At 38.9% G+C, this 24,796-nt stretch overlaps 2 protein-coding genes across 2 annotated transcripts; both read right to left on the reverse strand.

The window, feature by feature from the left end:
- Positions 1–2,273: 2,273 nt before the first annotated feature.
- On the reverse strand, positions 2,274–3,299 carry LOC139744694 (transmembrane protein 45B-like). The gene has a single exon (XM_071655116.1). The coding sequence runs from the start codon at positions 3,297–3,299 to the stop codon at positions 2,274–2,276; it is 1,026 nt and encodes a 341-aa protein (XP_071511217.1).
- A 10,484-nt stretch (positions 3,300–13,783) lies between these two features.
- On the reverse strand, positions 13,784–24,442 carry LOC139744685 (ribonuclease H2 subunit B-like). The gene is made up of 10 exons (XM_071655108.1): positions 24,280–24,442; positions 22,650–22,721; positions 20,819–20,926; positions 20,028–20,104; positions 19,439–19,553; positions 18,024–18,194; positions 16,407–16,488; positions 15,679–15,754; positions 15,209–15,295; positions 13,784–14,163 (listed from the first exon to the last, which is right to left on the reverse strand). Exons 1-10 carry the CDS (start codon positions 24,356–24,358, stop codon positions 14,068–14,070), a joined length of 963 nt encoding a protein of 320 aa, XP_071511209.1. The 5' UTR covers positions 24,359–24,442; the 3' UTR covers positions 13,784–14,067.
- Positions 24,443–24,796: the final 354 nt, after the last annotated feature.

Consider the following 24,796-nt stretch of genomic DNA (forward strand, 5'->3'; position numbering starts at 1 on the left):
CGGGATTATAGTGATGTAACCACTTTATCAAATTTCACAAAGCACAGATTGCTGATAGTAAAACATCAGGCAATTTTCAAAAATCTAATCCTTTCCATATACACCCTCTTACGGTAATCCCCTCTTACGAGTAGTGAGATGGAAGGTTGGTTTAAAATATCTCAGCGAGGCCCCAAACCTACTTGGGTGGACGGGTGGTTCAAGATATTATTACGGAAATACCCGAAAAAGATTTTTGAATAGTAATCTCGGGACAGGATTAGAAAGATCCTGAAATGTAAATGAAGTTTGACAATTCTATCGCTTCTAGATGACTAGATAAAAAGAAAAAAAAATGTGGAAAGAACAAACAAACCTAGGATTCAACCACGACAGGAAGAAATATTTTGCTATTAAAAGCCACTCTGATTTGGGTTTCGCATTTTTTTGTGTGTGTGTGTACTATGAATTGCATTGGCTCATATATATATATATATATATATATATATATATATAACTACTTCTACATCTTCACATTACCACTATTCGCCTCACCTCTGCCACCCCCCCCCCCCCAAAAAAAAAAAAAGAACTCGAAGGGAGTATGGCGCTGAATTTCTGAAAAAGAGAAGAGATGAATTGTCTATGAACATTAATCTGAACTAACGAGCTCTTGACATCATTATCTCTATCAACGTTTACCCTTGGCGCAAGTGATTGCCCGTACTTGGACAGAAGAGGACGCTATTACGCTAGTCCCACTCTTCACGATGTACAGATTTTCCACCAGTTTAGGGCAAAATTGGTATACAGACAAGTGTTGGAAGAATCAATAAATGATACTGTAAAATACATGAAATATTCAATATCGTTCGTGTTTCATATCCAAGTAAATTAACCTGTTTCACTCAAGTCCTGGTATTTGAAGGGGGTGCATTACTGCTCAAACTGGTACATGCTGAAAAAGAAAGATTACGATCCAATCCAACGTAGACCCTATACGTGTTCTTATAATCTGCACCGAAACAAAAGTCTCTTTGAATAGTTTAATTCAAAGGAAAGCGTGCTAAGTCTCCGAGTAAGGTGCACTTTGTTGAAATATTATATATATATATATATATATATATATATATATATATATTACCTGGGACGGGGGGGGGGGGGGGGGAGGGGGTAATTGCCTGATACGGGTCTGACAAATGGAGGCTGTATACGGGATGAGTCTTTTCATTTACAGTTTAGGGGCCGCGGAATGTTTCACTGTGTGTGTGTGTATTTGTGAGCGCGCGCGCGCAGGGGAGGGGGTAGCGCTCGTGATTTGTTGGGTCAAGGGTCGATTCGCTCTTTCTGTACCTTACAAGCACCCCCACACACACGCGCACTTTTGTTTGTCGTGAACACCACAATGTATATTCATGACATATCATGTTTTGTTTGTAATTGATCGAAGCTACATTTACATCTGAATTTTGTCGTTCTGTAAATAAATTCAGTTCATTTAATCATATCCTACGTGGAAGTCGTTTTCGTTGTCCCATGAAAAAGCTGTTATCCTTCCAGTCATTTTTTTCTTTCTTGTTTTTTTTCTAATATTCTAAAAGAACTTCACCATGGTAATCAGTATATTCTCCCCAAACAAAGTCAATATAATCAAATATCATTACAAATACAACACTCCCTCTTGACCAAGGAGCGCAAAAAAGTACCTGACAATAATTATGACAGAATTCCTGGGAATAACAGCACTGTCGCTGTGAAGGTTGCACGGCACAACTTGCCATTACCATCCTGTGCAATACTTAGAACCTTGAACCTTGAAGTATTAATCCCTTTCAGCAGCTTCTTGGAACTATCCCGGGATGAGTACTGAGTATAATAGAGGCCCAACTCTGTAATATTAATTGTTCATGCCGATGAACATTACTGGAGAGCAAAGAACATTACATTTCTTCCTAGAATAAGTTGGAATACGATGAAAATAGATTATAGAAATAACTTAACAAACGTAGATGCGTTCCAACTGCCACTGGTGTTTATCATAATCATCCTCTTCCGATCAGTGTAACCTAATCACCGGAAGACGAGCAGGGTCAACTTCTAGACAAACGACTTTACTTCGAAACTTCATCTAAAAAATGCTCTTAACTTGAAAGCAAACAAGAGCACTTAGGACCTACATTCAGAATTGCACTTTGCTATAGTTCTAGAATGTCTAGAGATCGACTTTGATAGGATTGATACTAAGTTGAAAAAAAGTAAAGATAATCAACTACTCATTTGTTTTAATGAATATGCTACGAATACCTACAACAATTAAGTTCGGAGCAACGTCTTATTATGAGTTTGATGATTAGAAATATGACGAGCACATATAGGAGGTGCCAGGCAAACATCGTCGTCAGCATCATGATGCTCTCAGTTCCGGCCGGTTTCCATGGCGACGGTGAGTTTTTATCTTGCCATGGATTATAAAGGACGAATGCAATCTGCCAAAACCACGTGCCCTGAAGAGTCGTGGCACCTACCCATAGACGCCGAACGGACGGGAAGGAGGGGTGATAGCACCACGGCTCCAGGCCCGAGCCGATAGCGCACAGCAAGATGGCGCCAACTAACAGCGAGTGGATGTGCACGTCCAGGTCGTCGCGGCCGCCGGTGTGAAAGTGGAACAGGAGAGCCTCGATCCAGAACGCCAGGGAAAGAAAAATCTTCTCGCAGTTTAAAGTTGAATTCTGACGAACGCATGTCTGCAAAGTGATATCCGCCACGCCGCTCACGGCAAAGAACATAAACATGGTGGCGTGCTGCCAGTTGTTGGCGTTGGTGAACTCGCCCGTTCTCGGGCTGAACATGTACCATCCTCCCCACCAGAGTTCGCCCAGGGCGCCGATGACAGCGCACATGATCTTCAGGACGCCTTCGATCACCGTGACATTCGTATAGATATCTCTCAATTTCATACAATTCCTTGCATGATTGACGGATATGTCTCGGAAACTATTCCTTTTGTCCTCACCTGCGGAATCCTGATCGTCAGCTCTCTCGGCAGGATCTTCGTGTTGTTCATCAAGGTCGTCTGCGCTAGACTTCTGCGAGAGCGCGAAGTGTTTCGCGGGATCGCGCGAATACAACGTGGTCTCATCTTCGGCGGATTCAAAATCGAAACTCTCCCACGAACCATTTTCTTCACTAAGAGCCAAATAGGTTTGTCCGTGGTGAAGTTCCCTTTGATCTCGTGTGTCGGGACAACCAGTTCTCGAATGATTCGGTGAACGTCTTCTCTCACGTACCGCTATGGTACTGAACGCATCACGTACCATATAGAACAGCCCGTAGATAAAGAAAAACGTTCCGGGTAGAATATGCCCTAGAAATGTACCCATTCTGAGTGTAAGAATCCTGTATCAGATGCACGTTTTCAAGCTTGCACTTTCATCTGGCTTTGCATACAGCGAGCAGAGTGAACTTTTCACGTGATCCTCCACGTCTACGGAATGTCAGTCCAGAAAGTAGATCCTGATTTGAGAACAACTTCCTCCTTCATGCCTAAGATATAGAACGCCACTAAACAGAAAAGTTATAATCACGTGTTTTCTATATTAACAAAAAAATGAAGATGTGTTGCTGCACAAATACAATGTAAATTGCCCGCTGCTGTAGCCTACACCAAAGTGTCAAAAAAGCATGAACGGAAACGTAAAAATTACTTTAATGTATCACAACACAAAGTACGGCGGCGAGCGAACCTGACAGAAGTTCTTTCGTTGCACAATGTGTTCCAGTATGCACAACAATTTATGTTTCACACACACAAGTTCCGTGATCTGCTGCAGAGTCACAACAAATCGCAATGTGACACGATATATCCACACCAAATTGACTGCACAAATTAAAGGATATCCGATCACATCCGACTGCAAGGAGGAAAATTTGGCCACATTCAGCGGAATATGTTGTCAGCTGAAGTCCATTACGATTCCAAGCCTCACACCAACTAATTATGAATACAAAACCGTAGAGACCAACGCTAGTTGAAATGAAAGGCTTGAAAATTCTTTGCAACGAGTATATTTCCCCCAACTGGTTTAACGAAAAATTTCGTTGGTGCTGAAATCGATAACGCGCAACACGGTGAAGGGATCGTAGATCAATTGTTCTATTTGTCCTGACCCAGCTGTTAATGATTGTCGAAAAACGAAGCGATAACAGCACGCCCGGCAGAGCATAAAGTAAATATTGCGTGCGATTCGAGTAATTGGATTCATTTTGGCGCCCATTCCAATTAAATAGGGAGGTTCACTTCTCTATTGACATGAGAGCATGCGATATGTAGGTCCCATGGTTTTTCATAATGAAGTGGTGCTCATAATTGTATATTAACGGTCTCATTACCCTAGTTCGGTACAAGCTCTGCTATATAGGCTACCAGAAGACAATGACCGCTTCAGTTGTGATCGTTCAGCGACCATTATATTAGGACTGGCTCTTAGGGCCGACAGTGAATATCGGACATTTATTTTTAACCCCCATTCATGGACCGAGTTGCAAACTCAGCCAAACAGTACTTAACGGTAAATTAAACGGGTATAATAGCTATCTGCATGCTATTAACGCTAGTGGCACACAAAAACCCCACAGCAATGTACACACTGTCCACTGGAAGTTCCTGACACTGAACGGGTTAGATATTTCCACACCATTCAGAATAATACGCTGAGGTAATCTTTGCGATTAGGTATGCCGCATCGGGAAAGGTAATATAATTATTGTGATACATATGTCGCACACAGCATTGTTAGCCGGTAAAACTCTACAAAGAATGCACTTAATAGTTAACAGGTAGACCTACTCCGATACAGTTAATAGGCTGATTACAGCTGGACGGTGAAGTCTCTTTCAACGCCCTGTTACAGCAAGAAAACAGATGGCATAATGCTGACACTCTCCGCCAACCTATTACTATTGTGTAGGATAAACGATTTCAAGGCAATCTAAATCTCAACACCCCGACAAAATCATTAACGATCAACCGACTATTGTGTATGTCGAATATTTCGCGAGGTTTTTATTGTCGCGAATTTCGCGAGGCGCGTGCTATTCGCGAATTTAAAAACACGCGAAAAAAAAAAAATTACCCTGATCCCGGCATGAATGTGAAGTGCACGCATACATTTTACACCGTACATACCGCGCTGCACGATCGCGATTTTAACCACTCGCGAAATCATCGGGAAGTTCCGATTCGCGAAAAATTAGACTCGCTGAATATGTTCGGCGTACAGATATCAGTATTCGGTTAAACAAACACATGTACAAACCGCTTGATATGTATTACGTGTATATGATATCTATAACAAGAATGCTTGCAGAGCTTCATCATTCTTGGCAAAGATAACTCTATGAACTGACATAACTTGAATGTTATTTCCATTTCCATGACAAATTCTGAAAATTATAACAAAATAGTGCAATAAAAATAAACAATTCAACCTTCCACTGTACCCACTTTCCGTGTGATTACATCTCCCTTCTCTCTCTCTTTCTCATAATATATATATATATATATATATATATATATATATATATTATATATATATATTGTGTATATGTGTATCATATATTCATCTATTTTTCTCTACATCTCCATAACTATATAGCTATCTGTCTAGCTATCTATCTTTTATGATCAAAGAGACACATAGAAGAACAAACATAAATTCAGTTGTATTCATTTACTTATATGTATTCATACATATGCAGAGCTGCCAACCTTTGGAAGCACAAATCCGGACTCAGCAGCTCCAAAATCCGTATTTTTCCACCAGAATCCGTAATTTTTCCATCTCCCTCTTTTTGCTATTTTGAATTAAACTCGTCGACATATGAGGCCTACAGGCTCTAAACAAAACATTACGACACATGCCGAAGTATCGAGCTGGACACCAGCACGATAAAGAATCCAAGCTACGCAATGTTCAGCGTTGATTGATTGCTTTCTCGCGCAATGCATGTGTACAAGTGCATGTATGTACCTCCAGAAACTTGCTGGGCTGGTTATGGAAGCTTCCACTATCTAGCAGGGGAGGGGGGATGCTTTCATCTTCTCAAGAAAGCTTCTGTGTGAGCGAATGCAAAACTCTCTTCGGTGTTTCCAACTATTGTTTACTATAAAACATAATTGTGTGTTGTTTTCAGGCTTTATCATTTTACTGGATTTTAAACATCAGTATTTTCCGATGTATTCCAATTTCTTTTACCCTGACTGGAATCGGAAACTCTGCTATAGATGATCGCAAAAATGCCGCGCTGTGTGTGGCTGCGCCAATGTGCAAACACGTGGTTTCACTTTCAAGTTTAAAGGAAAGACCCATGTGCTCCTGCCTAAGAGGTTACTGCAAGTTCGATGGATCGAATGCGCCATAGCTGAGCTGAATGACTTGTTTACGGTAAACATGGAGTTTAAATTCGATACGAAAAAGTCATTACGTCTTTCACGAGGAAAAACATACAAAACAAACAAAAAAAAAAAACACCTACGAACGAATGTTGATAGCCAAAACTTTGAAAAGTAATAAGCAGTTATGATGAGCGTGAACTGAAATTAATTGTCATGATTTTGCTGTCTAACCAGGTGATGACTGCATCTCATTGGACCTAATCGTAGTGAATTTGTCTGGGCATACGAGATCTTCTAAGTATTTCCGTGATTGCATTTTTAATTGACTGATTAATCGATCCTTTTTTATTGTTCAGGGAACATAAGATATTCGATTAAGTACAATATATTCGACTGTTTGATGTTTCCTACTATGCGCCAAAAGAAAGGATATAGAATCATGATATCTTTGCAATGATTCCTTTAATTCAACTAATGAGCTGGTTCTTCGATCGATATTTCCAGGATACTAACACGCTGTTTATTCCAGTGCGCGCATTCTTTCGTCTGGCACGCACCTGGGTGTGGCACCTGTTTTTGTGGAAATTTCCACAAGGGGAGAGGCCGGGTGGGTGTCAAGTTTCTTCGAGCCGAAGAGACTGCGTGTATTCAGTATTTCACAATCTCTTCGCTCTAATTTATTGTCATTCGTGCTTTCCCCTTATTCTTTGCTGATACTGAACATTTAGATTTAACTTTACGAAGGTTGTGGATCGTGAATCTTTTTGTTGTGAGGTGTATGTAATTTCTTTTTTTATCATTCTTTGGAGGGGAAAGAAGAGTAAGGGGGAAAGAAGAATAAGACTAAAGAGGGAAGTGAAATAAAACGAACGGCACGTACGCTCAGCATTCACAGTAGACGTCTTTTTGTACCAGCATACGGTTTTCATCATCACCATCAGACATCACTCATATCATTTTAGCCTTTTCCTATTAACATTAAGAAACACGCATAGTCCCTCGATATAAACACCGAGGAAAATAAATAAGTATAACAAATACAAAGTATCAACACCTCCCAACAACACAAATATTTAGAAAAGATAACACACGTCGCTTCGATTCGAAAAAGTATAGCACGAAAGCGGAGAAATCGCCGTTACGAAAATAACAGTGCGAGACACTTGAAAGAATTACGTTTAAATATTTCAAAGCATAAAGAGAACGGATAAAGTGATATGAAATGGAAGAAATCGTACCAAACGAGGTGTGAGAAACAACAGAAATAGAACGATAAGTTTTGTAGTAAGATTTATAGGCCCTAGCAAAAGTCTGCAGCACCGAAAGCTACGCGAAAATCAAATAGATCTACACATTGGAAATTCGGTATTACGACGAGATCCTTGAGATCGTCAATAAACGATACAAAACAAGGGAAATTAATTCACTTTGACCTGAAAATAGTTTGTTATAAGTATTTTGTTACATGAGATCTCCTTTTATAGGCCTAGAAATACATCGAGTTTCCACGATACTCGGGGAAAGAAAGTTCGAACGCTTTTCATCTGCACATACTGCAGTGCACATCATCAGTACACGAACAGAAACTCACCTCTTCCTTGCAGAAAAATGATGCAATAACGTTACAAAAAACACACACAACACTCTAAAAATCATTTCGTACTTGGGAGGCAAGGGAAAAACGGAAGAAGTAGAGAAAAAGAAGCAGACATTGCACAACGGAGCGCTTCTACCCCGACTGAAAACGAAATAGGGTACTGTCTAGAGTGGCAGCTGGCTACAGTGTGTAGCTAAGCTAAGTACTCGCGCTCCGGTCCCCAGCCGGCCGGCCACACATGGGGATCCCATGGCGATCGATGGAAACATCCAGGGTCCGTAGGTGACAGGGATTCACGCGCGCGAATTTCCGTTCGGTGTACACAGTACGCAAGCAGCGAATTGCGTGTGCGCACACTTTTCTATAATGGAAGCTACGAAAACACACGTCGAGTACACAGACACCGACACACACAAATGCGGGCAACCAGGCAATGAAGAATGAATGAAACATGTACAGTGTGTAGTCTGCTAGTATATTGCAGTTGCTGCATAGGCGATAGGGCATTATCGGAATTTCCAAAAACCGTAATTTTGAGGCGACATTCCGTACTCCCGTAATCGTGATCATTTCCCGTAACAATTACGGGAAATCCGTAATAGTTGGCAGCTCTGCATATGCCCTTTCATCAAATCAAATTACACGCAATGTGACTTCAATGCTCAGTAGCTTTGATAGCACAACAAAATCAGTAAGCAGAAAGAAGTCAGAAGGATTATGGCTCAGCTAACATACACGTGACACGTACGGTTTATTTTAGGAGGATTGTTTTCAGACCATATTCATAAGTACTTGTCAATCTCACATCTGTTGTCAAAGTTTGGTGGCAATCACCAGTCTGCTACAGATGACGCACTGTACTGTTTAGAGCATCCTGTTATAAACAGGAGTGTGATAGTACTTGAAGGAAAAAACAATAAGAAAATATCTTAAACTTTATGAAAAAAAAAAGTCCGAAGTACATTAAACTGTGAACATCAAAATGCATCTGAATTGCCATAAGGTCTCAAAAGTGGGTTTTGGGCAGAGTAAAAAAAAAATCTGAAATCAGATAATCTGAAATCAGATTAATCTTTGGAGTAGGGTGCAATGCACACAGAAGTGACAAGCAGGGGTGAAAGAACAGCACCAATGTTGGCTTGTTAAGGTGTACTGTATGTTAACTGTGTTGACAATACTAATTGATTTGATTTACAAATGTTATGAGGCTCACTATGAACAAACAAGGAGATTTTCCTCGATTATTCTGACCCAAAATATAAAACTTTAGCTTTGGTTATTCAATCCATATACATCTAGAATCATACAGGTATATTTGCATATTCTGCACCCTTTTAAAGACAAGCTTTTGGGTGATTTTACTGCAGAAATCTTTATCAGAAACTCATCAAATTGGCAACTCTTGATGATATTGAATTTTGATGAATTTTATTTGAATTTTACTGCATATCCTGTACTGCAGTATAGGATTAGATGGACCTGGTTGAGTGCTTTAAATCTGCACAAAATAAAGGATCAAAATTCATACTGAAACAGTAATTTCAATCTTTTACCACCACATGCCAATTCAGATATCAGTTACGAGCAGGGATACAAATGCTTTTAACAATTCTCCGGTGAAAACAAACAATGGTAGTTGACTACAGTAAGGCTCAAAAGAAAGGGAAGTTTTAATTCTATCTCATGAAATACTAGCAAAGGACGACAAAAATGATGATAAAAATATACATGAAACCACAGAATAGGAGTTTCTTGGACTCCAAGGTTAAACAAACAATACTACGGTTTAGCCCTTTTTACACTTGTGCTTCTTAACCCTGTACTTTCTCTGACCCAGGACTATCCTTACTCCCGTACCAATTTTTTCAGCTTTTTACACTCGCCAATAAATCCCGTACTAGGCTCTTGTCCTGGGCTAAAGAGAAAACTGACCTTTTACACTCGTATTTCTTAGTCCCATACTTTCCAAACCACATGAACATTCATGATTACGCTGTGCACTGTACAAGTACATGCACGCACCGGCAGCAATTGATTACCTCATTTCTGACTTCGTCTCCGTCGCTTAGCCCCGGATTATTTCTTCGTTCTGTTTACACTCGCTTGATTGGCACCGCAAATTGCGGGGATAGCACCGCAATTGCGGTTCTAACCCTGCTTTTTTTCAGGGCCAGATAGTGCGGGATTATCGGTGGGGCTAGCCCACTTTGGCAAAAACAAATGTAACAGAAAGTGGGCTAAGGAAAGTCCGGTACCAACGGTGGGGCTAAGGCCCCCCCTTAGCCCCACTGTTGGTGCAGGACTAGGTAAAAACTTGCAAGTGTAAAAAGCCCTTTTGATACTGTATTCAGCCACTGAGAATTCAAAAACCCTATGGTGTTGTGGATTATTATCTAGATATGCTTTTCAATACAGCTATGAAATGTCAACCACATGTGTGACATCAACCATGGCAAGCCATTTTATGTGACATACCATACATGACCTAACACAGACTCTTGAGTCCTAGTTTCTCATATGCATCTTTTGTTCATGTTCATTTGATTGGCAAAATGGTAAACGGGTTATACCTGCAAAAGTAATAACCAGGTGAAAATGGTATGGGATCCACCGGGGGTCAGCCTAGCCGAAAATGCTACAAATTTTAAACCCCCTCCACATCCCCCCCCCCCCCAAAAAAAAAACAGAAGATAAAAATGAAGAAATATATCAATTTTCCTTAATGGGTCTTACATAAATTCATCAATGTCCTGTGCTTTCTTTAATACTGAAAGAGGAACAGCTGAAATCGGCTGAAAAGGTAGAGCGGACATAGAGCACCCTTAAACTGACACAACAGATGATGAACCTGGACAAGAAAGCATCACTGAAACACCTATCATCTCAGATGATGAATTCTGGAGCAAGATGAAGAACTGTGTGCTGCCTGGTGACTAAGAGAGATATCCAATCTCTGTTACCATGGCCCTACCAGCCACACCCACCAACAATGACCAGCCAGACTTTCATTTCCATGCAAAGGGGCGTATGTACAAAATTACCATGTACAGCGTAAATGATAATTGGTAACCTTTTCAGCAAGGTTGACCCCCGCTGACTTCCCAACTAAAAGAAAAAGACTTTCATTGGCAGAGTTCATAAGTCTGTTTCAAGTTCTCGCTATAAATACACTTGTACTTGTGCTATCAAGTTAATATTCAACAGTTGTAAGTGACTGCTTGTGCTCTTACACAACTTGCGATGTGGGTAATTGCCCTATCTCACACCACCGTCCACACTCCCAATACAGTGGCGGATCCAGAGGGGGGCGCAGGAGGCGCACGCCCCCTCCTTTATTTATCGGTAAAAACAAAAGAAATAAAAAGAAAAAAATGAAATGAAACCCGGAAGTGGCTCCAAAAATAATAGTTACCCCCCCTTTACAGAATTCCTGGATCCGCCCCTGCAATATTTGTGCCATACTCCAACAACAGCACACTTATTGACCACAGGTCTTGCACACTTCTACAGAAAAATAGTACAAAGGTGTACTACACACTGTACATGAAAGCTACTTTGTATAACACGTGATGGCAGCCCACTGAACGGATCTCTTGCGCCCCTGGAAAAAAAAAATGCTTCCCTGCAAAAAAATTGAGAGGACCACATCCCACTTTAACCCTCTTGCCTTCCAGACAGTGTTATTCCCCCTTGACTTTATACACGCCTCAGTTGCTTCCCATAATAAATTGCTTAATGAACAAGCAATGATGAGAGGTAATTTTAAAGGGATGGTACAGTATTGGTGGAGACGAGAATTGGGCTTTTAACTTTTTGCGAGATACCAAGAGAACACTTATAATATAGTACAGAGCATACCATTTTAAGAGTAATTCAAAGTTTATTTGATGAAAATTGGGTATGGAATGACTGAAACATCCAAAACCAAAGTAAAACAAAGCGATGGTAATAAAGTGTGAGTCCCACACTTCATTAGAATCGCTCTTTTTTGGATATCTCAGCCATTTCAAAACCAATTTTCATCAAGTAAACGTTGAATTCCTCATAGAATTACATGCTTTTTCATATTTCATAAGAGGTTTCTCATTATCTCACAAAAAAATGTTAGAAACCTGAAATTAGGTCTCAACCAAAATTATACGATCCCTTTAAGAAGAAAAAGGAAAGGACCCTGTAATAGATGCGAGTGTTTCGTTTTCATGATGCAGCGTCTAATGATGTTTACTTGCGGTACAGTGTACACTGGATGCTTTAGAGTGTTGACTTTGATGACCATCTACAATATGCTTTTCTGTTTATCAGCCAATGTAATGATCTTCACTGATGTCCTTACATCATCCTGTGTGGCAGAGTCTTGCAATCATATTTCTTCACAAATTATATCAAGCAACCAAAATAAAATTCAACATGCATAAGCAATAAATATCAACACTGTTTGGGTGCAGGTTGTATACTGTAGTATCTGTAACAAAATACTTTGAATTTGACTATTATAACAGGGCTGCACACTAAACCATTTCTTCTACTGGTCCAACCTGTCTGTCAAACCAGTAGATACCCTTTTTATTCATTTTATACAGGTAAATTCCTGAAAAGTTACCGGTCCGACAGTGATTTTTACTGGTCAGGGACCGTCAGACCAGCGCCAGTGTGCAGCATAGCTTATAATCAGAAGCATTTGAAACTCCCCCCCCCCCCCCCCCCCCCCCCCCCCCCCCCCCCCCCCCCCCCGCTTATAAAATTGACATGAACATTGCGACTCCAAACAAGGATCTACATGTGTACATCATTTTGTGCATCAACTCTATTACATTTTACACACAGACAGTGGATAGTTTGTCAGGAGTGGTATTCCAGACAGAAAACAGGAAATACACACAGCATAATGATGGCATATGTTGTTGCAATACGGTTACCTCGTTTCCGCAGGATGTCGAGGAAAAAAAGAATCCTCCCATAGAAGCTATGGAATTCACAATGCAGTGAAACAATGAAAGTACTGGTACAGCATACCAAATTCGAGCAATTACTCCAGATGTAAATCGCTATCTAGTAGACAGTTGACTGTGACAGTGTATGGACACTTCAGATATGCAGCCTGTTCAGATGAAAGCCTAATAAAGTTCTTTGGCATTTATTTTCTGATTTTGGTACATCTATTATCAATTCTCCACACTCTTGGCTTTCATATGGACTGGATGGGTATAGAATTTGTCTTACTTGATTTCAAAAGCCTGCCATAGATGGGGTAATATTTATGCCCATTACTTTTGCAAAGATTGGTCTAAGAATTTTAATGCAGAAGAGCACTACAACATCAGGGATTTATCAAGCACTTGTTCATTGAATACTTCATGAAAACCAAAAAGGTTTTAAATTTGAATGCACTTTCAGACTTTGAAATTTTGCAGAGACAGCAATTTAAGCAATGAAACTTTGGATTTTTTTTCAGAGAAAGTTGAATCTATCCTTTAATCTTTTTTTTGGAATACATTTGTCAGTTTGCTCAGCTTAGACATTAGCATCTTTGTAAGGGTAATGTGGTGGAGGTCAAAATTTCCTGGATCATCAAGGTAAGAGTTCCTTACCTGGTTGCTATAACTTTTGGTGACTATCAGGTGCAAGATTACGAGACATACCTCAACACGGTGTGAAAAATCTACCTCACAAAATATATACATTTTGATTGACAAGGTGATTATAGCTCAGGGACCTTTTTTTCATTTTACTAACAAAAACATTTACCAGGTAATCTCAACAACTCACTAGTTCCAAAGACCATTCTTCTGGCTCTCCAGTAATGATGTAGTCCATAATTGACGTTGTGGGAAATCTCCATGCAGTATAAAGGAGCTTAATCTATGCCCTGTTTCACAGACTATGATGATTTGCACTGGCCTCCAATGCACTGGATTGTTTGTGTGGCTGGGAGAGTTGCGGTGTTCTACGCAACAAATAGTCACTGACCCCACTAACAGACACATCATACTGTTGAGACAAGGCAGTAAGGTGGCAGATGACCGGTGGCTAAAACACCCAGTGGGCATCACCTGACGATGTTTCCGGAGAGGTGTGGCAGGTCGGCCGGTCAGCCTCATTTCTGTTTCTTGGCGAAGAAGCTGGAGATGCTCTTCATCCCTTTGGTGTTGACCTTGCTGAGGGCACGCTGACCAGCGGTCATCTTCCCCGGCTGCAGGGTGGAAGACAAGTGGGCGTGTCCATTCAATATTGAAATAGGAGAGACACTTCACTGGGCATGCAATATGTTTTGCTGCACGTTTGTGCTCACTTATTTTGTGAGATGATTGATATTGACGACAGCAAGAACACAGCAATCAATCAATATTGCAAATGTTACCACTTGTGACATTGCCATGAAAGTTGCGACTTGCGACAAACTCCATGCTTGAAATACATGGTGTATGAAGTGCATGTTACACAGAATAAGGTACTGAAATGTAATCTAGTTGACTACCGTATTTGAAAATTATGACTCAAACATTTTGAGCATATTCCAGCTACCACTGTTCCTCTGGATGTTCTTTTTCAAATGAACTCCAGCTACTGCAGTACAATGTACCTCTGCATGTTCTATTTCCTTCAAGTTGAAAAAGTAGTGGTTTCAGTATAAAACATCAATGCCATTGAATAGCTAGGAAATACTTAAATATACTGCATAGTCAAACTTGTTTATAGCGGCCACCCAGGGGAGACAGAAAAAGTGGCCATTATTGACAGGTAGTCAACTCAGAGTGTGGTCTACTATGCGAAGGAGGTTGCGCTGTTATCACAATTATTACTTAAGACAGGTTGTGACATTAGCGGTGGCCCGGAGTCTCTAGATATTGATGTCGTGCCACCAAATTTTCAAAAGGGTTATGTTTTGGTTGCTCGATCGGGCAACTAAGATCCAAATGAGTTGTTATGATTCATTTTCTCTTGGGCCTATACATTTCTTTTTCGGCCACCAAACTTTCAAATTCATGGATTTTATGGGCCACAAAGAGAGAAAGAAAAAAATTAGTGTTGAGTCCTGCGCAAGATAATACACTTAATTAGGATAGTTATTATGTGTGTGTTCTTTGAAATACATGAGATATTCCATTTCACTTGAGTGGCAATGAAATAATGATCAGCCTTCTGAAAGTCACTGCTTTTGTGGCTACTGTTCACTAATGCAGTAGATGTGTGAGGAAACAACAAACAAGTTTGCACAAAATTCCTCAATGCCTCACCTTCTTCTCTTGCTTGACATCATCTGTTTTAAATGACATAGAATAGTCTTCTTCAGGTTCAGACTTCCCCGAGGAAAGTCTGGCTTTCTGTGGACAGAACAAGAGAAAGTCTTAATGAAATTTCTTTGCAAACTGGTTATACACTGTAAATCACCGTGATTCACCATTGCCACCCTTCCTCACACTGCAAAAATTCACATGATGAGAAATTATAATATACAAAGCCAAAAAGATTTTTTTTTTCCATTCCCATTCATGAGACTATCTACTTTTGCATTCATCAGTGTCAGGCAGAAAATGTTTGTTCTATATCTCCATTTAATGTTTGTGCATTAGAATATGAATGAGCAAGACAAAAAAAAAAAATCAAATGTGTTCAGGATGTTTCAACTTTTGCAAATCCAGGCAGAGGAAAATACAGTTCTAACATCCATCCGTATTTTGGCGAGAGTAATGGAGCAGCAATTTACCTTTAATGGAGGTTCATCTCCATTTTCTACAGGTGTGGTTGTTTTTATTGTCAACTTTGCTGAGAGTTCCTTGATTCTGCCAATGGGAGACAAAAGTTGCTTCTTAGTTATTTTATTCAACAAAACACCACAAACACAGTTCCTTTGTAACAAAGAAACATGTGCTGAATGAGCATTCAAGGTGAGTATTTCTAATAGAGGAGTGGTGTCACACTTAAATTCATATTTGGTTATATGACAATCCTTTCACAGACAACACATTAAACACATATTACCATGAAATCTACTTGTTTCTAGAGTAACATCATTTCTGACTATGCATGCGAGAAAATTATCAAATTTACTTTGAATAGAAAGGCAATCATCAAATAGACCAAAGTACAATATCTTTATCATCCTAGCATTTTTGTATTGTATCGATATTATACCTTGTACAGTTGTGTAAAGTCATATACAATATCATGGATTTCTCATAGAAATTTAAAGGAATAAATAAACTAAACTGAAAATAAGGAGATAGCATTCACCATTTTCAGGCCTCACTGACAGTTAGTACAATTCATTAAACATTCATAATAATTATAAAAGGCCAATATAGTATGGAATCATACATCATTGACCACAGGCTTCATACATTGGCATCATGAACAATAAAATAAAATCAGATCAAATGAAATTGATGTCGAAGCCTCTGGTTATTCAAAATCATGGGATCCATCTTTACTTACCCCAAGAGTTCAAACATCTGTTTGCTGAGCTTCGGGCTGAGGTAGTCGGAGACCAAACCAGCGGCGTACCTCTTGTAGTCTTCTGTTGACATCACAAAAATATGAACGATTGTTTGTGAGTACATGAAGAAGGCATTCCCATTATATGTGTGCATAGGAAAGCATTCATAATGTGCACATGTTGTAAGTTCTGGATTGCATAAAAGTTGAAACAGACAGAGAGACAGACAGATAGACAGACAGACAGACACACACACACACTGTCTGAAATCATGCGGTGAGTTAAAGTCCTTGAATATGCTCTCTGCATGGGTGAGAAATTTCAACTATGTTACTCTCAGGCAATCTTCTGGGGCAATATTAGATGAAGTGTAGTTCATTCACTGATCAATTCAACAATTTTGTTCAAACAGCACAATGTACTTCATTGATACAGTTTGAGACTTATCAAGAGATTTGCTGTGGAATCTTTTATAAAGTGCATGAGTTATGACTCTCACACTCTTGGACACGCCTATTTTAAGTCCTTTCTAATAAGGCAAAGGATTAAAAACAAAAACATGCAGTCACTCAATATTCATAATTTGCATTTCCTATGAACATGGAAATAATTATTGTTTACAATGTTATGATATTACCTACATTACACTTAACAGATATACCTTAGCTGTACATAAATAGATTTTGAATATGTTATTTACAAATTATTTACTGAGTGATTCACATTTTCTTGGCTATGCCTTCAGTGAGTCACTCTTTTCCATCATCATAAGCTGCAGTCACACTGGCAAAAGATCATGAAGTCTATATGAAGTATGCTTGTCCGTCCACACTGGCAGCCAAACTTCACAATCTTTAAATTCTCAAAGTTTTGGTCACTGGTGCACGTGCGCAAGAAAGAAGAAAAGAGTGCACCATTTGACAGCTAGTGATTGCGATGTCACAATGCACACACGTACATGAGGTAGATCACAATGACTGTGCACGCTTAGGAGGCACCGCCCGCAAACAGAGGGTGGACTGGTCACATGACTAACTTCACAAAGTTTAAATTCCTAGCGTTCACACTGCCCAAAGATCAAGAAGATTGGCGAGGGCTCAGGAAATTTCCCTAGTTTAAGAGGGAAGTTTCACGAGAAATTTCGCAAGAAGTTCCCCAGGAAGTTTGCAGTCACACTGGCAAATCTTCAGGATCTTAAAGATTGTGATCTCAAACTGTGCAATCTTTTGCCAGTGTGATTGTGGCTGTATTTACTTTTCCGTCAACCCTGCAAAAGTATACAATGTTTTTCAAACCATTTAATTCATTTGTACGTATATTTTGTAATCCACATTATGATGCACTTTGTACGAGACATACTTCTCACAAAATGTCGAAATAATATGACTTGTGAAATGTATGCTTTGTATTAGGTTTAACCTTTTGTTGGATGGAAATAAAGCTTATATTTGAATTGAATTGAATTGAATTAAGTTATAAATTATCTTGTCCTGGATCTCTCAGGATCTCTAATAGCTATTCATTATGAGAGAAGGAAAGAGAGAGAGAGGGAAAGCAAGAGATAGAGAAAAAAAATATATCGATTTCAAACTACATCATGGCATATCATGACATACCGTCAGTGGCTCCTTGGTCCTTGGTGCTCCTGACAAACGTCATTGACTGTGCCCCGCTGCCAACGTGGATGTCCGTTCCCTCCAGGCAGGCCGCCGTGTGCTCGACTTTCGCTCTCAGCCAATCCAAGGTCTTCGTCTCGTCGTAGCGGTACGCCCTCATGTCGCCGCTTCCTGCCGATGAGGAGCACAGAGTCTCGTAATGGTTGCAATACTGTTTAAGCTGTTATTTTCGCGAATTTCACAAATCACAGTTGGACCATGAATTTAACAACACCCGAAAATGTCGCCACGTGCTAAGATAATACTGCCCTTATGAAGGCCTCTGTGTCGATCGACAAAAAACAACACCTTACGAAAATGTCTGTGACCTCTTCATTCATGAAAATATCTGTACACAAAAATAACAGCGTATCAGTAAACGAATGAGTGGAAAACAAGAACTCAATACAAAACGGTAACAATCTTCACATATGGTGGGCCTTCCCTGGCAAGCTTTGCAGATGTATTTTATCAACAAATGACAATCAGGTGTGGAAATATCAAGCATATGTCTGTACATGTTTTTAAGTTTTCTATGCAGATACCATTTTTCGATCATTTACACAGTCACACAAAATAATGATATTGAGGTTGTGTTCTTTACAAATTTGTATGTACCCATGCTATAATGTTTTCCCATGTTGTTGTTTGTTTTTTTCTTTTCCATAATCTTGCCTTGTTTAGTCAATGTTTTCATTGTCTTATGTCTATACTTTGGCATATAATTTGCTTAATTCACACATGTATTTTCATATCTATAAAGGCAAATTAAATGATGGCCCCATGCTTCAATGATAAGAAATGGAAAACAGAATGTCTATTGATATAACCAATGCTGCACACTGGTACTGGTCCGATGGTCCCTGACCAGTAAAATTACTGTCGCACCAGTAACTTTTTCAGAAATGGACCAGTAAAATATGGAAAAACTGGGTGCCTACTGGTCTGACAGACAGGACGGACCAGTAGAAAAAATGGCTTAGTGTGCAGCTCTGATATAATTCATATCCGTAACTATGCATTCCAACTTTCATTTGATAGAAACAAACCCTGATCTTTAGCTTTACAGATAAGTCAAACTACTTGCAGTTATTGTAATTAAATGACCAAATATTGGATACTTGGAGTATAATTCTGTCAGCTAAATTCTGTCATCTGTTACCTGCATTCCAGACCAAAATATATGACATCATGTACAGTTGTATGACGAATAGGCTGTTTTCAAAGCAGAGACACACACAATCTACTTCATTAAACTATATAGTTAGGGAAATTCAGTTGTTTTTATTCTAAATGAAAATCTTACAACTTTCTGTCTTAGTAACAAGCAATTAATTGACTAAGCCCTTGACACAAAACTGACGACTTAAACCGACCTTTGACCTCTGAGATGTTATCCACAGCAGATATACCAGTGCACTGGAGCAGTCTGATGCATTGTGGGTAGTCTTCATCGTAGACAATCTGATCAAGGGTCATGAACTTGTTACGCTGAAAAAACAAACAAACAAATAAAAGAGCAAGATATTTGAATGACTGAATCACATGAACTATGAACCTCTGTAGCAAAGATATCATTGAACATTTTTCTCTCCTGCCTTTATAGTGCTGTTCTTTTCAAGTGCTACACTGGAAGTCTCGAAGAATAAATCTCCGAAAGTTGTAATACCTTTTCTTTACGGTTTCATGAAAGTAATTCGAAATAACATACTTCCAGGATATTATTTTTCTTTCTTTTTTTCAGCATGATAATTTGACACAATGAATGTAATATATTTGCAAACAAATCAATGCTGAACACAGCTAAATGCAGCTTGAGGTACTGTCCTTTATCAAACAAAGAGAAAGAAATAAGTGAATTAAACTGTAAAAAAAAAGTAAAAAATGTAGGCCAACAATGCAATAGTGACTTTAATTGGAAGTTTCTATCCCCCATTTTTTCTGTCTGTATTTTGGAATACTCACCTCTTGACTGGACTTTTGAAGGTATGGGAGGAGTAAGAAGACTGGGTCCACCGGGGTCACCACTTCTAAAGACCCATCTATGGGGGGGGGGGGGGGGGGGGGAAACAAATAGTGGAAATATCAAAATGAAACAAATACAAAAGAATTATATTTCAATCTGGACCTACATGTATGAGCTGATCAAGCTCTGAATCGAATGTATTTGTGAAAATGACACATTATTACAGATTTGTGCCATTATCTAAGACTCTAGAACAGGGACACCAGATAAAATGAAAGAGAATGCCTGAAATACATACATAAAGCTACTTTGTACACAGAAGGGCCTAAACTTATGACACTTACCAGGGCCCAAATTCAGGCATTTGTCTAAAAACTGGCATCCCTGCTAGAAGAATGAGTCACTCCCACAAATATCATTCAAAAAAACATTAGATGCATTGGCATATTAGTGTGCTGGTGAATTGATCTTTCGTAGCAAGGTATATCCCACAACATGGGCACGGAATATTTTGCGCTCTTTTATCCCTCATTTGTCCTTCAATTATTCTGCATCACAAGCTTAATATGATGCATAATCAAATGGGTTTAATTCAACCCATTCAAAGATAAATTCCTTTCAGTTTCATTTCCTACAGTGTCTTTGTGTCATACAGAAGGCTGATGAAAGAACACTAGAACAAAACACAAATAAACCAAAAACTTCGAAGAAGGAGGCCATGTAAGCAAAAGGATAAGATCTGGGACCTTTGGCAAACAAGTTACACTGACTACCGATAGGTGATCTTTACCTTCCTGGACAGAATCATTGATGAACCATGATCCACATGGTCTTTTAAATTGCATCACCTCATGGACGCTGCTACCATCACTGCTGAAGAAGAACATGGCACCTTTGTCTGGATGTAAGGTAATAAAAGGAATACAAATCCATTTTGATATCACCTTGGTAGAGCAAGCTACATCAGTTTGTTCACACATGGAAAATATTTGATGAATAATACTGATATTGTGTATATTATATCAAAAAGAGTATTTATGCAAACATATCTTGTTACAAATCATAGTGACTCTCTTTTCTCTACACAACACTGGAATTATTGCAGTGCAATTTTATGTGTAAAATTTTACAAAATCTAACATGGGAAAAGAGATATGAAAGTTTGTAATTGCACTTTATTATGTGACGTGTATATTTTCAAAATTTCATTCACTGTGCACTGTAGGCCCTAATGTTGATATTGTTTTACTTATTTTCTGTATAACATATGCACAAACAAAAAAATTAAATGAAAAATAGGAAAAATCCTTAAACACGGAAATATATAAAACTTGAATGAAAAGGAATAATGTGAAGTCTAAGAGTGAAATCAGTCATGTATACAATACGTGTTAGAATCAATAGGCAAATAATAGTACAAAATCCTTCCCAGACTTCATAAAACTTGGATGAAAGGGAATAATGTGAAGTCTAAGAGTGAAATCAGTCTTGTATACAATACAATGCATCAAAACCGATGGGTAAATGACAATAGCTTGAAAACACTTAGGAAACTCCACCGTTTGCTTGAACTAATGCAAATGCTGCACTCTGTAAGAGGTACACAGTAAAGATGATGTGGTAAGTCAAGGGTACACAATAACAAGAGTTTTATATTTCGGTTCGACTAAACTTCAGTTTGTATTTGTGACCGTGCACCTCAAAACGAACATAACGTCGCACACACTGATTTTGCGTGAGGACTGAAAATAAGTGAAATGGTTCAACCTAGCCGAACTTGACTTTTTCATATTTTCTGAAAGAGCGGGTCTTCTTTTACATTATGCTAAAATTTGGTATCATAAAACGGGCATGAAAGTGTGGTTTTTTAGCAGTTTATCTCGAACATTTTTGGTAGAATAGTGTGATTTTTAGTGTGATCTTTAGAATCCCTTTTTCATTTCTGAAAAACCTTGTCCACACCCTTCACTTTCAACTCTAATAACTTTTGAAAGGATAGTGCTACTGCTTTGAAAGTTGGCATTAATTAAGGACAGAATGTGTTAATGAGGCCTGCTTAATTTCTGTGTAATCTGATAATCCCTTCATTGTTGTTACTCTGGTGGTTTACTTCCTGTTTTTTTGTCCCATTCATTGCACAGCCAGCACGGTTTGATAAAGATTAAGCGCTTGAATAGACACTAAACTTCAGAGCCTCTTTTCTCAGTTCACACTTTTCCTGAGTTTGTGCTTTCTTTCCAATATTTAGATAGGTTAGGAGAGTCCATTTGATTTGAGTTATACATCATTTTAAAGCTGAAAGTCTGCTCTTTCAGAATATGGTCTTAACTAAAAATTCATGTCTGGCGACTTTTTGTTTGTTTTGAGGTGCAGGGTCACATTTGTCTGGAAAGCCAAAAATATGATCAGCATGGAGGTTGCATTACATGGCACACCATACCACCATTACAGGCAATCCTTCACTCTGTGACACCTTGAGTTATATGAAACCAAGTATTGTTAATATCAATTTATACATCTGGGAAGCAAGATATGGTAAGGTTACCACATCCCTGAAGCTGTAGTCTCAAGATTGTATATGACTACATAGTAACTCTGTTGCATATATCTCAGTTACTCACCTGTCTTAGGGTGTCTCAGTTTCACAAATGCAGGGTCTGGGCATCCATCCACAGCACATTCTAATGAAGTGTCTGATTGCACACAAAAGGGAGTTATTTACATTAATAGATGTCAAATTACATAAAAGGATACAGTATAATACAGTGCACAGCAAATGTGCAAAACTCACAAGAGGGCATTACTTACATTTATAAATGTCTGATTACATAAGAGGATATAAAAAAAAATGTACAAAACTCACTAAGAGAGCTCAGACTCAGAGTCACTTCTCTTTTTCTTTTTCTTTTTAGCAATGGGACAGGTCACTTAAATTCATATTCATAATCATATTGACTTGGCTGGTAAACACAGGTAGAAGCTCTAGTCGTAGTCAAAGATGGGATGGTTGGTGGCATGCTGAGGTTCAGGTGGGCCCAAACCTGTTATTAGACCGAGTGTAATTTCATGTTAAAACTATTCATAAACAAACTCTCCCTTTCAACAACATAATTAATACATATATTGGATATAATTTGGATGGTGTCATTATTCTAGTGGGCACCATGCATTAAACAATATCAAAATCATGAAATGAAATGCATTAATATCCAATTCTTACACTTACAATGCAGTGTAGCTTGTTTCCTCTAAATTTCTACCATTAATTCATTACAACTCAATTGTTTGATAATGCTCATTATAAAATAGGTTAAAAATGTAGCCAATCAGAAGTGCTGAAATGAGTCACGTGTTAGCTCTTGATTTTCTTACTAACATGCACGGCTGTGCAAAAAGTCCGCAACGAAAAGTCATAACAGCAAGGCGTGTTATCCTATGGCAGATGACTTCTGCGCGAGCGGAGCGAACCCAAAACCATTCAATGTACATGTAATCTCTTTGATACGTATGTAATACTGTACGTGTGTGCGCGCAGCACCACTGGACATGGTGTGATCGTCTGTAAAGCCGATTGAAGAGTGGCCCAGTAGTAGTGAAATATGAAGTCTCATTATCTGATAGACTGATATTATACTAAAGATAGTTCTTCAACCCTGGCATTTTATAAACCAAATAATGTACAGGTTTAAGTGTAACACACTCACACCCGTGCATTATTTGTATACAAATGAGTGGATGTGCCACTGCCAGTGCAGTATGCGTCGATTAACAACTCATTCGAGTCTCGTAGATCATCGAAAACTTGCATTCTTTTTCTGCAATGACATTGTAAAACTAGTGTCATGAATTAGAAATAGAATATGAAATTCGTAAGTTAAAAAAGTTTAATTTAAATTTTTCAAAATTATGTTTTTGAGTAACTAGTTAACAGTTAACAGTTAGCAGTAGTAGCCTTGGCTTGAGAATGACCATTGCATTGATGACTCGAGTCATTCAATGTAGGTCTAACATTTTACGCATAGTTTTGCTCGCTATTTCACAGTGTTATGGAAAATTGACTTGGGTTTCTCTTGTTTACATCACACAGCAATGCATAGTGCTTTGCTACCAGTTTTCTAGTAGGACTCCGGGAGATGTTAGCATTTATTAACCATATTGCTGGCATTGCCATTAGTTACCAACACCAAAGTAAAGGTATGGGACAACCGGTAACTCGACCCTTAACTTTTTGACATTTTGACATCGACTTACCTGGAGCAATAATCACCCATTGGTTTCTGTCTTTCTTCGTGGATACAAGCTTTTTGCGCTTTTTGGAATCCTTAGGCATACTGTCAAGAAACCTGTCTGGACACCTCAAAATACAGGAGTGGAACAGAGTTGCTGATTGTCAATGTTATTTCCAATCTGTGACGTGTGTGGTTGTGCCCTGTTGTATTTGGGATTTCTATTTATCGCGAGCGCGCGCTTCGCGGGGAAAAATTGGAATCCTTTCCCACGCACGACGTTCCAGTCGCGGGAGATCACAACCTAATCCCCACAAATTCGGACGTGATAAAGATACCCGGTTACATACAAAGAATTTCGGTACACTTTCGATTGCCTTGATAGGGACTTGCAGTTGTTGTTAATGCAATAAATATAAGAGATAATTTGATGAACTGCTCTTTCGAGTAAGATCAACAGACAAGTCATGTAAATAGAGGCATTTCTCTTTCTAACAAAGTTCACTATTGAGAGATAACAAAATAAGAGAAGGGAATTATAT

This window comes from Diadema antillarum, unplaced genomic scaffold (genome assembly GCF_040938485.1).
Source record: "Diadema antillarum isolate AM-2024a unplaced genomic scaffold, OU_Dant_1.0 seq00001203_RagTag, whole genome shotgun sequence".
NCBI classification, from domain to species: domain Eukaryota; kingdom Metazoa; phylum Echinodermata; class Echinoidea; order Diadematoida; family Diadematidae; genus Diadema; species Diadema antillarum.